The sequence below is a fragment of the Equus asinus genome, chromosome 25 (genome assembly GCF_041296235.1).
Source record: "Equus asinus isolate D_3611 breed Donkey chromosome 25, EquAss-T2T_v2, whole genome shotgun sequence".
Lineage (NCBI taxonomy): Eukaryota > Metazoa > Chordata > Mammalia > Perissodactyla > Equidae > Equus > Equus asinus.
The window spans coordinates 43,461,702-43,476,403 of record NC_091814.1 but is presented as its reverse complement, the minus strand read 5'-3'; the positions used below and the strand labels follow the sequence as shown (position 1 = coordinate 43,476,403).

Here is a 14,702-nt window from a genome sequence, read left to right as displayed (position 1 = left end):
TTCAACTATGAATATAAAATCTCTTTGCTCTATTTCAGGGAGCTGTGTCTGGTCCAGGCACACGATATGAAATTAACAAAGGAGGCAGAGAAGGCCCACAAGGATCTGGCGCAAGCTCTTTTAGATGCTGAAAAGAATGCCAAGTGAGTTACCAAACGTTAGCATTATGTCATACATGCTTCACATCTTGTGTTAAGAAACAAAATTTTATAGCAGCATTTGAAGGTTTTTTTATTGCAACAGTGCCCGGAGGAGTTAAACTATGTAATTTTCGTTACATATTAATGAATGCAGTTAAGGTACGTAAAGCTCATTACGTATGTGAACTCCTCTGGCACTGTTGTAATACACGTCTTGTAAATGTTTTGCTGTATGGGAGTTTTCCAGGCAGTATACCTAGAAGTGGAATTACAGGCTCATAGGATATGCATGGCCTTGCCTTGCTAGATATTGCCAAATGCTCCACAAAGCAGCTGTATTGTATATCCTCTCGTCTGTACATGAGAGTGCCCTTTAGCCCGTATCTTTTATCCGTATGGTGGGTGTGAAAAGATATTTAGTTTTTGTTGGCATTTTCCTATTTAGTAACATGAGTCTAGTTCTTTTTTAGATTTGAGTGAATCTACTACAGTCTTAATGTTTTTATTCTATTTCAAGGGTAGCAAACTTTTTCTTTTCTTTTTTGATGAGGAAGATTAGCCCCAAGCTAGCATCCATTGCCAATCCTCCTCTTTTTGCTGAGGAAGATTGGCCCTGAGCTCACATCTGTGCCCGTCTTCCTCTATTTTATATGTGGGACGCCTGCCACAGCAGAGCTTGATAAGCGGCGCTTAGATCTATGCCGGGATCCAAACCCGCAAAGCCCAGGCCACCAAGCCAGCGCGCAAACTTAACCACTGAGCCACCGGTCAGGCCTGCAAACTTTTTCTTTAAAGGGCCACATGGTGACATATGGTTTCTGATGCAACTACTCAGTCAGCTCTGCCTTTGTAATGTGTGCCATTGTAGTGCAAAAGCAGCCAAGGACAACAGGCTGTGTTCCATTAAAACTTTATTTATTGACACTGAAATGTGAATTTATAACATTTTCATGTGTCAAAAGCTGGTTATAATCAAATGACACTTTGAGTAGCCCTTAACTAGTTGGACTTTCATATTAATTTCATACTCTAGAACTGAGTTTATAGAGAGCACTCTGTTCCAGATGTTGGTAAACGTTTGGATTGTCCTTGCATCTGGAGAATTTTTCCCCATGTTCTCCGCTAGTATGCATCTGGATAGGAAATATGTGAGGGCATTACGTTTTTGAAAGAAGTATAAAATCTAACCAGTCACTAGACTTGATTAGTTACAAGTGTAACAAGGTGGCTTTATGAATTTATGTTCACGTAGTATAAAATCTGAATTGATGTAAACTATCTGTGCCTTCAAAATTTAAAAAAAGAAACATTCAAGACTTTTGCTCTTCTGTAATAGTTCTGCCCTTAGCACAAAACATTGGTTTCTCAGTGTTTTTGCTTCAAAGAATGCCTAGATCCAAGTGACCCCACTTTAAAGCCAAAAGAAAATTCCAAGAGCAGTTCTTAAAGGAGTCAGAGAAAACAGTAAGCAATCCCTCTGTTGTCAGTGGTATACTAATGTGTCTGGTACTAGAAGGGCCCCCCTGAATTTGAACAAAGATACTTTTCCCCTTGGATTTTCTCCTACCAAAAAATCTAAATTATTGACAATAAAAAAATTCTTTTTTTTTAACCATTAAAAAATATAAAAAGTAAAATTATAGATGTGAAAAATTAAAAATGTAAAATTCTCAGCTGGTGTACTATACAAAAAACAAGTGAGGGCTGGATCTGACCCGCAAGCCGTGCTTTACTGACTTCTTTTCTATTTCATTTTCTGTTAGACTTCTGATTACTAGAAGCTCTTGGGTACATATCAAAAGATACATCTGAGTGCATTTAAATTTTTTTATTTAATTAATTAGAAATAATATTATTATATTATCATAGAAGCAGTACATGTGCCTTATAAGAAAATTAGAAAATACAAACAAGCAAAAATGAATAAATAATATCACCGTCTCACCACCCATAGATTACTGCTGTGAATACCTCGGTGTATGTGTATTCTTGTGGACCTTTTTTCTTTGTACATGTGCACACATGCATTTTTTAAACCGAAATTGTATTGTATATATAATTACACAGCCTGGTTCTTTTTTTTTTAGTCAACAATGTCTACCTATTTCAGTAAATTTTCACTTCATAAATTGCCTGGGTCATATTCAGATTTTCTGTTATTCCTAATATGTACTTCACATTGGGTTGTCCAGACTAGTGTCCAATCTAGGACCACATATTGCATCTTGTTTTATGTCGCTTTGAATCCAGCATAGTCCTCTGATTTTTTTTTTTAATTTGTTGAAGAATAACTATATTTTTTAAATGTCAAGAAAAACACAATGTATATAAGATCTAAATTCAAAATATATTTACTTTTATTCTATTTTATTCCTTACTGGAATGAGAGAGGTAGCTTGATCGTTTTCTGCCCACTGAAGTACTCCTGTTTTCTGTAGTTGATTCACCTTCTTGTCTTAGTAGATAGCTGTTCTGTACTTTGTCTTCTATCCTCATGCCTCTAACATAGCTCTTCACCTTCTTTCGGAGCTGGTGACCTTGCTTTTTAAAGGTAGAAGCAAACAGGAGAGAACTCAGTCTCTCACCCCTGCGTCTCCCCACCCACCTGCATCTGTGCACACACCTTCTCTCTTCCTTCTCTTACTGGAGATGAACTGTCTCCTTTTTCAGGCCAGTCTCTCCATGTGTATGCTATTACATCTCCTCTTACCTAGTCAAGATATTTTCAGCAAATATTCCGCCTTTCTCCTGTATCATTAATGTTTCCCTCTCCACCTGATTAGTCCTATCAGTATGCAAATATACTATAAGTACTCCCATCTTAAAAACAACAACCCAAAAAAAACCCTAAAAAGGCTCCCACGTCTGTTAGGACCACATATCCCCTGCTAGCTATGGCTCCGTTTCTCTGCTCCCCTTACGGTAAACTTCTTCAAAAGGTTTACTTCTTCATACTCATTATCTCCATTTCCTGTCCTCCCATTATCGCTTGAACCCACTCCAGTCAGGCTTTCGCCTCCACCACTCCACCAAAAGGCACCTGTCATTGCATGCACCAGTGACTTTCATGTTGCTACATCCAAAGGTCACTTATCAATTCTCATTTAACTTGATTTACCAGCTGCATTTGTCATAATTGACCAGTTACCCTTACTTTCAGCATATTATACTCCTAGTTTTCCTTCTACTTTACTTTTGGCTCCTTCTTACTTGTATCCCTTGCAGGTTCCTTTTCATCTCACCAATTTATGAATATTGGAGTGCTCACTCTTTGGATCTTTCCTCTATCTATATTCACTTCCTAAGTGAATCCATTCAGTTTCTAGGCTTTAAATACCGTCATCTCTATACTCAACACACAAATTTATATCTCCAGGTTCAATCTTCTCCTTGAATTCCAGACTTGTATATTCAACAGGCTTAACATTTCTGCTTAGATGCCTAAGGTTCCCAAACTGAATTCCTGTTTTTACTCCTAAACCTACTCCTTCAACACTCTTTTCCCATTTCAGTTAATGGCAACTCCATCCTTCCAGTTTCTCCAGCCAAAATCTTGGCATCGTCCTTGATCCCTTTCTTTCTCTCACATCTCACATCTCTCCATTAGCAAATTCTATCAACTCTTGTTTCATTACATATGCAGAATCTTCACGACTTTCACTACTGCCCTCTTCATCTCTTGCCTGGGTATTGCAATAACCTCAGAATGGCCTTTTTGCTTCTGCCTTTACACTGCTATAGTCTGTCTATTCTCCCCACACCAGCCAATGTGATCTATTAAAACTTGACTCAAATAATATCATTTCTCTGCTCAAAATTCTTCAATACCTCTCTCTCTTATGGTAAAAGGCCATGCTTTAAAAAAATGGTTTATAAGACTAAGCCTACCAGAATTTCTCTGAGTTCTCCTACTTTATTGTAGACATGCTCACCTTTGTGCCTTCCTTGAACGCACCAGCCAGGCTCCCACTTCAGGGCCTGGAATCCTCTTCCCCAGAGAGCTGTGGAGCTTCTTCCCTCCTTCCTTCAGACCTTGGCTCAAATCTTCCGAGCAAGGTCCTTCCTGATCCCCCTGTTTAAAATGGCAATATACTTCATACTCTTGATCCCTTTCCCTAGATTTATTTTTATCCATAGCACTATCACTACTTAATATATTGTTTAACTTTTTTATTTGTTTATTATCTCTTCTGAATAAACTTTATAAGGAAAAGTTTTTTTGGTTTATTTAGTTTTGAACACTACCTGGCATATGGTAGGCACTAAACAGATATTTGTTCAATGAATTAAAAAAATAAACTAGGACTTCTTTTGTGCTAATGTCCACTATAAGAACAAAATATCTTCTAAATCCAGAGAGAAGGGGAAGGAAGGAGAGAAAGAAATCTTACTTTCTTTAAAAATTGATGGTTCTGAAAGGGGATGGTTCATTTTTGTGTGTGATGAGAAATTTTTAGTAATACTTTATTCTGATTATTATTATTAAATAATACTGATTATTTTATTGAAAATTTAGAAAATACAGAAACGTAAGTAAGGAAATAAGGAGCATCCATTATTCTGTCTCTTAGAGTTAACTACTATTAATATTTTGGTATATTTTTCTTTTTTCTATGTATTTTTTATGAAAATGAGATCAAACTGAAGATATAATTTTATCATTTGGGTTTTCTCGTTTTATGTTATAACACAAAAAATTTTCCCATGTACCAAAGTATTGAGAACATGATCTTGAATTCACTTGAGTGTGTTTTCATCATAGAGCTTCATCATGTATTTTATTTGGCCAATCCCTGGTTGTTGCACATTGAGGTTGTTTCTGAATTTTTTTCTTTTGCTATTACAAAGCAGGGTCATTAATTCTCTTTTTAAAATCGAGGTCTAATTTTCAGATGGTAAAATGCACATATCTTAAGGGTATAGCTTGTTGAATTTTTATATGTGTATTTACCTGTGTGACACGTAACACGTAGGGTGATTAATTTTGTCTCAGTTGCTTTGAACAAGTGGGAGCCTCCAAACAGAAGGAGGCTTCAGGAGCCAGTGCTGGTGGTTCCTGGCTCTCACCAAAATTAGGAGAATTTTACATCACTGGCCTTTAATTCTTAAAGCAAAGTTAATATTCTGTAGGAGAAAGTGTTCCAAAAGGTTTGTGAGATGCTGCCAGTCACTTTAGAAATTCCGTGTATGTGTTTAATCTTAGAAGGACTTTTAATTCTAAGAGAAGCTTCAGCGTAAGTTAGAAGGAAAAGGCATGTTCTGGTAAACATGAAGAAAAACTAGATAATAAAAAGGTACTTAATTATACTCAAGCTTTTGGTTGGTTGGTAGAGAATTTCTTTAAATCTTATTATATATAATCTAAAAATATAGTGGCTCACAATTATTGGGCTTTGTGCCTTTAATAGAGAATCCTAATTCTATGGGAAAAAAGCTTAACAATAAAACTACTATATTACTGCCACTTGCATTCTGAATTTTTCACTAGATATAGTATTGTTATACCATTGGAATACCATTTTGTAAAAATTCTAGTGAATAAAGAGTATGATGAAAAGTGTTTAGAGCAGGGAACAATATATTGAACTTTTTACTTTAAGACTTTTGTGAGATTTATAAATGAAATGTGAATATTTTTACTTCCACTTTGCTGTATATTAGTGTTGCTGATCTATCCAGCAATTTTATCGTAATTACTTTATGGTGAGTTTTAAAGGAAAAAATTGCCTGTTTTAGAACAAAACTTCTTAAAAAACAATATGTCTCTATATAGCTGTTTCTTAATTTTTCTTCTAGAATTGTAGAAGAATACCACGACTTATATACATTACAAAGAGGAAGGATGGAGAGCGATATTAAACAGCTAATGGCAGAAAGAGATATCTGGAGCTCAGCCACATATGATTTGGCCCTAAAGGTTGGTTCATCTGGAATCATATCTCAGACTTCTTTTTTGGCTCAAGTTTCGTTTTACAATTTTCTTTCTTTCTTTTTATTGAAGTATAATTGGCACACAATATTATATTAGTTTCAGGTGTACAACATAGTGATTTGATATTTTTATATGTTATGAAGATATCACTGCCAGATATAATATATATATATGTTATATGCCAGATATGTATAACCAGATATAAGTCTGGTTACCATCTGTTACCATACAACGTTATTACCGTATTATTAACTATATTCCCGATGCTGTACATTATGTCTCTGTGACTTATTTATTTTATAACTGGAAATCTTTACTTCTTGATCCCCTTCACCTATTTTGCCCATCTGCTTACCCCCCGCCCCTCTGGCAGCCACTGGTTTGTTCTCTGCATCTATGAGTCTGTTTCTGTTTTATGGTATTTGTTTGTTAGTTTTGGTTTTTAGATTCCACATGTAAGTGAAATCATACAGTGTCATTCTCTGTCTGATTTATTTCACTTAGCATAATACCCTCTAGGTCTATCCATATTGTTGCAAATGGCAAGATTTTATTCTTTTTTATGGCTGAGTAATATTTCATTGTATATGTGTACCACATGTTCTTTATCTATTTATCTATTTTTTTTTTGAGGAAGATTAGCCCTGAGCTAACTGCTGCCAATCCTCCTCTTTTTGCTGAGGAAGACTGGCCCTGAGCTAACATCCATGCCCATCTTCCTCTACTTCATATGTGGGACCCCTACCACAGCATGGCATGCCAAGTGGTGCCATGTCCACACCTGGGATCCCAACCGGCGACCCCCAGGCCACTGAAGTGGAATGTGCGAACTTAACTGCTGCAGCATGGCGCCGGCCCTCCATTTATCTGTTGATGGACACTTTGGTTGCTGCCATATCTTGGCTATTTTCAATAACCTAGACAAAAATTTTAAAAATGAAGATGTATATTTAATTGATGAATAATGTAGCCATTATGGGCCTTGAAAAGGGCAAGTTACATATTTTCCTTTGATTCTTTTATGTTGGGGACCTGGCTATTGCCCAGTTAAAGGCTATTCTTTCCAACAGAACCTGTGAAGTATGAGCAAGGGCTCTTTCTCTGTTGTTTGTGAACATGTTAAAATTTGTTACTTTGAATTATACTAATAATAAACTCACAAAAGTGGTTCTTATTTTTTCAACTAATCTAACTGTATTAGGATCACTGGATAGCTCTCTTTGGTTCTATTAGGTTGGTATCCAAGATGACAAATGAATTGAAATATGGCAGCCTGTGGACCATCATAGTAATGCTTTAGAGAACTAGCAAAATCCCACAGTATTCTATTTTTCTGAAATGTTTGCTATTTGGTTGCCTATTCTCACACCTGGGACTTATAGTATTATCAGCAAATTATGACCCTCAGCAGATTCAAATTTTTGTACCATTTTCCTCTGGAATGGTGAGACCTCATCTAGGATCCAATATTCCATCCTGGTGCAGATTTTAAAAGGGACATTGACTTGTCCAAAGGCAACAATCACAACAGTAAATATGTAAGAAGCAAATCTGGGAGTTAGGTATGCTCAGTAGAAGAAAAAAAGAGGACAAGTGAGTTCCCTCGCTCGAGAAGTAAACAGGAGAGAACTGATGCCTGGTAGAGGTTTCTGAACAAGCAAACCTTGAATCGATGGGGCTCTGTGTTAGGCCATCCCTAATGTCCCTTCCCACAAGAAATGACAGCTAGAATGTCAACTCCCTGAAAATAAGGACTTTGTTTCTTTTGTTCACGGCTATATGTACAGTGTCTAGAACACATGCATTGAATGACTATGTAGTTGATTCAATACATCAGTGGTTCTCAAAGTATGGTCCAAAGACCCCCTGGGTGTCCATGAGATCCTTGCATGAGATCGAAACTACTTCCATCGTAATACTAAGATGTTGTTTGCCCTTTTCACTCTCATTCTCACATGAGTGCACAGTGGATTTTTCTTGAAGTTACATGATAATGGGATATTGCAACAGATTGAAGGCAGAAGCAAATATGAGACTCCAGCTCTGTTCTATTAAGGCAAACATTAAAAAGATTTGTAAAAAATGTCAAACAATGGTGCTCTTTTTACTAATTATTTTTTGTTTTGGAAAATATAGTTATTTTTTCATAATAATACTATTTATGTTAACATATCCTGGGTTTATTAATGTTATGTTTAAGTGAACTAACAAAAACATATTTTAAATAATTTCAGTTTTAATTTCCAATACAGTAAATATCAATAGATACAATGCATATAAACAAAAGCTCTTTGGAGTCCACAATAATTTTTAAAAGTGTAAAGGGGTTTGAGATCGAATTGTTTGAGACCCTCTGCTGTGTACTACACTTCACTGTGGTTCTAATTCAGTAGTTTTAGAAACACGAATTTACAATTCAGGTTAGTTCATGATTTAAATAAGAAATTGTGATTGAGTTAATGATTGAATGAAAAATTGATATGTGAAATTGGTTTGGGTTTAATAAATTACAGTGGTTTGATAATGTTTTAGATTCCTAATTTTAGTAATTTTTTAAAATAGGTAATTGAAAGAAATAGAGTCATATTGGCTAAAAGACTTTACCTCAATGAAAAAGGCTGGAATAAATATGCTAAGCATTTCATCATACTGCTGTCAACCAAGGTAAAGCTCAGTTCATTTAAGTTATGGGAAAAGAGACTCCAGTTTTTGAGGGTTAAGACTATAGGAAGCCTTTGCTAAATTTATAGATTAAATTTTAAATATAGTTTTACATTTGTGCTTTATTGTGGGCAGAATGAAAAATCTAGGGAAATGTGAATAAAGGCTCTCACTTCTTGGGACCAGTGCAGTGGCGTAGTGGTCAAGTTTGCGCGCTACACTTTGGTGGCCCAGGGTTTGCAGGTTCGGATCCTGGGTGAGGACCTACACACCATTCATCAGGCCATGCTGTGGCAGCATCCTATATTCACAATAGAGGAAGACTGGCACAGATGTTAGCGCAGCAACAATCTTTCTCAAGCAAAAAGAGGAAGATTGGCAACAGATGTTAGCCCAGGACCAATCTTCCTCACACACACACACACACACACACACACACACAAAGCCTTACTTTTTTGTGTTTGTCTTCTATCCTAATTAAACCAGTTTAAGCAATTTATCTAAGTTAATAATACTGCGAATGTTATTTATAGTTATCCTTCTGTTTATTAGTGCTTAAACTAAAAAAATGTAAGTAGCTGTGTTCATTGAAATAGTTGCATTATTGGTGCATTCTATGCAATTTTATGGGAAAATTCAGTGAGCACACTAGATTGAAAAGGAGGGAAGTGGCATTTAGTGTGTTTCTAGAGTCAAACCATTTACACTAATCTTTTCATTTAATTCTTATAACAATCCTGTGGGATATATATTAGGGTATTTATTTCATGGATAAGAAAAATTAATCTCAGGTTAAATAACATCCCCCAAGGTTTCACAGCCTGTAAATGGCTACGATTCACATTTGGTTCTTTCTGGCTTTGAAACTCCTGTTTTTTTCCAGTGTACTGCATTCCCTCACATGAAAGTCCTATGGGGAAGTTAGGCTCAAGCTGCAAAGGAAAAATCTTGTTCCTACTACTTTATGTACCATGGAAAAATCCACCACCAGAGGGACCATGTAGTAGGGTCACTGATGATATTTTGAAAGAGGAATAAATCTTTTCGATTTTTTGATCCATTTTCTGTGGATGTCTCTAGTATTACAATATTAAGAATGGTCTGGTATATGCTAATAAGTATTTGTTACATGATTAAATGAATAAATGGTTTGATTCCATCTATTTTATCTAGGACACTGCAGACCTTGCACTGTTGCATAAGTTGACACAGAAATGGAGAAACTCAGTGAATAAATTTAAACAGGAATTGGAACAAAATGAAGACTCTACAAGGGAGACACTGCAATTTGTTAAGGATGGCCTTGTCAAATGGCAGCAATTCTTCAGAAATAAGTGGGTCTCTGGGAATCTTGTTTTTCTGATTATACTGTGTCATGCCTGATAACTTGGTCTGATTCTTCTTCATTAACATTGATTTTGGTGAGATAACCAGCAGCCCTTACAAGGGCACCACAAGACCAATCCTGCTAAGACCTTGAATGGTCTTGTGGTTTCTAGTGCTAATTATCTCTTAGTCTGTCCTGCTCCCTCTACCCAGCTGCTGCTGCCTCTATTTAACTCCAGCTGTTTTTCTTTTCTTTTGTCTCTTTTTAAAATCGTCAACTTATGTCATTACTGTTGGCAAACTTGAATATCTGGATCCATTTGCAAATTCTGTAGCATGGTACATGTGCAGAGAAGTGGAATCGCTGGGTGGCAGTTATAAGGAGACTGATTTGGATTGGATATCATACTTTGTAACAATTAGAGAAATCTGACAATGGAAGAGGCTGCCTATAAAATAGTTAAGTCGAGGCTGGGTGACTGAATGAAAGGCAAGCTTAGTGGGAATCTGTACTTTGAATGCAGGCTGGACACAATAATTTCTAAGGTTTTTAAAAACTTTAAGATGCTCTGTCTGGTGCAGAAACACATTTAGGTATCATTTCCGTTTCAGATTGAGAACAACGGTTTCAGTTTTTCGTAGTTTCTAAGAGTTTTCCCAATTAGTAGATTTGGAAGTTCTGAAGGCTGAAGCTGGTACACATCCGAGCTGGTTGCTGCTGCCATCGCCCGTTTCTACTGTTTGTTGCCTCTTAGCTGGGAGGGAGCACAGGTGGTAGAGGTTCTCTTCTCCCTTTCTCTACAGGCCCTTCTTTATCAAGAGCTTTCTCCTTCTGAACTTCAGACATAACAAAGGAAACTCTCTCTTACCAGAAATTGGGGCTCCTGACCTAAATATTGAGACTTAATTATTCATTAGGCTTCCTTTCTATTTATATATTGTTTTGGCAACAGTATTCAACAGGAATTATTCTTATGATGATCTAGTTTTGGAGGCTGAAGACCAGAGACCACCTTTTGTAATACTGTCATAGCCTCTGACCCAGTAGCTTGGTTACTCAGGTCTGATTAGAGTCTGAATTTATATTTATATTTGTAAATTTAAAAATGAATGCCTATGAGGAGAGGGGCTGAACCTGGAAGGCATTCTTGCGAATCATTAAAGAGAAACATAATATTAATTTTACATAGTGTATGGATTCATGATTTTCTTTGGTTATACCTTGTTCTGAGACCCAGCTCTTGCTCTTTTTCCTTCTTTCAGTGCAACAGACATTTTATCCCCTCCTAAAGGAAGTATACACGGATCAGTCATTCCAGACTTCAAGCAGTGGCAAAAGGTGAGACTTTCTAATAAACAGCTTGGCAATCAAAATGCTGATTTGTCAACTTGCCACTCCTCATCTATAACTGAGTCACCTCTCATCCTTTAAAAATGCCGTGCTAAGCATATGAAAGACAAGGAAAACGGCAAGGGCTTTAAAAATATGTTTAAATATTTTATTTTCAGTTCTATTTTAGATTTTGGGTCAAATAAAGTTAGGCTGCCAGAAAACAATTGGGAAAAGACACTTGGGTGGCAGTGAGGGTAGTTCTGATTCTCTCATCTCCTTATCAGATATCAGGATCCTTTGTGCCTCTCCTGTACCTGGCTTTTGTCTTAGGACCAATCGGACTTTTAAAATTAATAACAACTTTTAAAAAAATTATGGTATAATATATACAAGATAAAATTGATCATTTTAACCCTTTTTAAGTGTGCAGTTCAGTGGCATTAAGTACAGTCACATTGCGTTGCAGGCGTCATCACTATCCATGTCCAGAGCTTTTTCATCTTGTTGAACAGAAACTCTGTCCCCGTTAAATAATAACTTCCCAGTCCCTGCCCCGGCCCCTGGCGACCACCGTTCTGCTTTCTGTCTCTATGAATTTGGCTGCTCTAGGCACCTCATGTAAATGGAATGGTATAGAATTTGTCCTTCTGTTACTTATTTCCTTCAGCATAACGTCCTCAAGTTTCACCCATGGTATAGCGTGTGTCAGAATTTCCTTCCTTTTTAAGGCTGAATAACATTCCATTCTATGTATTTACCACATTTTGTTTGTTTATTAATAACATCTTTTTAAAGGGTTAGAGCTTTGAAAATAGGTTTCATTAATCAAATTGCTATCACGTTATACAAAGGAAAATATATAAGATATTGAAATACCTCCAAAGTGAGTATCAAATTCATGACCTGATGAAATCTCATCCAGATCCCAGGAAGCCGCTGCTTTGCTTTCGGAATGACTCGAGCAGAATATTCTCAAGATTGAAGGTGTTTGTTGTTCTATATACAATATGGCTAGTTTAGTGACTTTTTACTGTTTATCTGGCAATTCTGACACTGCATAGATAAAACTGAAAAAAAAGTCATGCTTCTGTATTTAGTAGGAATAATAATAACTCTTATTCATTAAGCACTTACTCCATCAGGCTGAAGGTGCTGTGTGTACATTATCTAACTTAGTCCTCGTGGCAGCCACTTGATGCAGGTTTTATAATCCTCATCTTACAGATGCGGAAATTGAAGCTCAGAAATGTTAAGTAACTTGCCTAAGTTATCAATAAATGGTAAGTGACTGAGTCGGAATTTGAGTCCAGGTCTCTCCATCTCCAAAATCCTTACTCTTAGCTGCTCTGCTGCATCACTTCCCTGTATTGATTACTCTTGCTGAAGAGTGCGCGATTGGTTTCCATTATCTGAGTCACAAATAACGGCAAGTTTTATGTATAACTGCACCTTATTTTTTCCACAAATGTTTATTGATATGTATAGGACTTGGGCTTGGGGTTAGACAGACAAGTAAAACGTTAATAAAACACAACCTATGCATTCTAGGAACTTTCCCCGTCTAGTGGGGATGATGTAAACAGATATATTATATCCCTACCAAAGCAAGTAGTAATTAAACTTGCTCAGCTCTCTGGGACTTAATTGCCTCTCCCTAATTTTTTACCCACATACAATTTAATATAATGATTTTCATCCTGGTAAACCGTGGGTTATCTTATAGAGTATCAAAATTAGCTTAAATTCACTTTAATTTTAAAAATGTATGTCACATATTTCAAGAAGAAATGGTCTTAACAAATACTAATAGGATATACAACTCTACAATGATCGGGAGTCCCTGGGGGATAAAGATCTGGGTAGACTTTGATGAAGTCAGTAGTGAATAATGTGCTGATCTCCTTACCCCCCTTCACCCTCTAGATGCTGCATGAAGATAAAGACAAGTTTACTGGGGATCATCTAGTGTCAAAATACGATTCTCTCAAGATTATTAAACACTTACAGGAAAACTGGATGGATATTGGGCTTGGGATATTTGGTCGCCATAAAAGTATGGAGGGGGAGATGCCACCAGAGCGACAGTACATGGAGGAAATTGCGAAAAGCATAGGAAGACTCTACAAAGAATTTAAAATAAGAATAAATGGGGATAACGGTAAGAAAAAAACACTAATGAGTAGATTGCTTGACATAAAGAATTTCAACAGTAATTATTATTTTTAATACAATTAATATTTAAAATCAAAATAACACATGCATATAGTTTTAAAAATCAAGAAAAATAAAGCATTGAGCATCAATTTATTGAGATATAATTCAAGTGCAATATATTTCACCTACTTAAAGTGTACAATTCGATCATTTTTATTATATTCACAGATGTGTGCAACCATCACCACAGTCAGTTTTAGAATATTTTCATCAAAAGAAACCTTGTACCTTTTAGCTGTCACTCTTCTATCCCCCCTGTCCCCACCCCAGTCTTAAGCCTACTCTTTTCTCTATAGATTTCTCTATTCTGGACTTTCATATGAATAGAATCATATAGTATCTGATCTTTTGTGACTGACCTTTCACTTAGCATAATGTTTAAAAGGTTCATCTATGTTTCAGCACGTATCAGTACTTGCTTCATTTTTATGGCAGATAATATTCCATTGTATGTATATATCACATTTTGTTTATCATTTTATCTGTTGATGGACGTTTGGGTTGTTTCCACTTTTTGGCTATTGTGAATAATGCTGATATAAACATTTGCTTACACATTTCTGTGTGGACATAAATTTTCATTTCTCTTAGGTATATACCCAGAATTAGAATTGCTGATCATGTGGTAGCTCTGTATTTAATTTCTTGAGGACTGCCACACTGTTTTCAAAGAGGCTGCATCATTTTATATACCCACCAGCAGTGTATGAGGGTTCTGATTTCTCCACATTTTTGCCAATCCTTGTTATCTGACTTTTTAATTCTAGCTATACTTGTGGGTGTGAAATAGTATCTCATTGTGGTTTTGATTTATTTGTGTTTTCCTGATCACTAATGATGTTGAGCATCTTTTTAAGCCTTATTAGGCATTTGTATTTAATCTTTTGGAGAAATGTCTATTCAGACCCTTGTCCATGTTTTATTTTATTTTATTTTTATTTTTTTAAAGATTGGCACCTGAGCTAACAACTGTTGCCAATCTTCTTCTTTTTTCTTTTCCTTTTTTTGCTTTTTCTCCCCAAATCCCCCCAGTACATAGTTGTATATCTTAGTTATGGGTCCCTCTAGTTGTGGCATGTGGGATGCTGCCTCAACA

General features: G+C 36.2%; 1 protein-coding gene across 2 annotated transcripts in view; it reads left to right on the top strand.

Moving 5' to 3' along the window:
* The window catches only part of AXDND1 (axonemal dynein light chain domain containing 1), a 79,467-nt gene that overhangs the window by 27,330 nt on the left and 37,435 nt on the right, over positions 1–14,702 (top strand). For both annotated transcript variants that reach the window (XM_070497598.1, XM_070497599.1), the window contains exons 11-16: positions 39–143; positions 5,937–6,057; positions 8,635–8,736; positions 9,907–10,067; positions 11,323–11,398; positions 13,316–13,550. In XM_070497598.1, the coding sequence (XP_070353699.1) occupies positions 39–143; positions 5,937–6,057; positions 8,635–8,736; positions 9,907–10,067; positions 11,323–11,398; positions 13,316–13,550 (800 nt within the window). The remainder of the gene's footprint in view (positions 1–38; positions 144–5,936; positions 6,058–8,634; positions 8,737–9,906; positions 10,068–11,322; positions 11,399–13,315; positions 13,551–14,702) is intronic.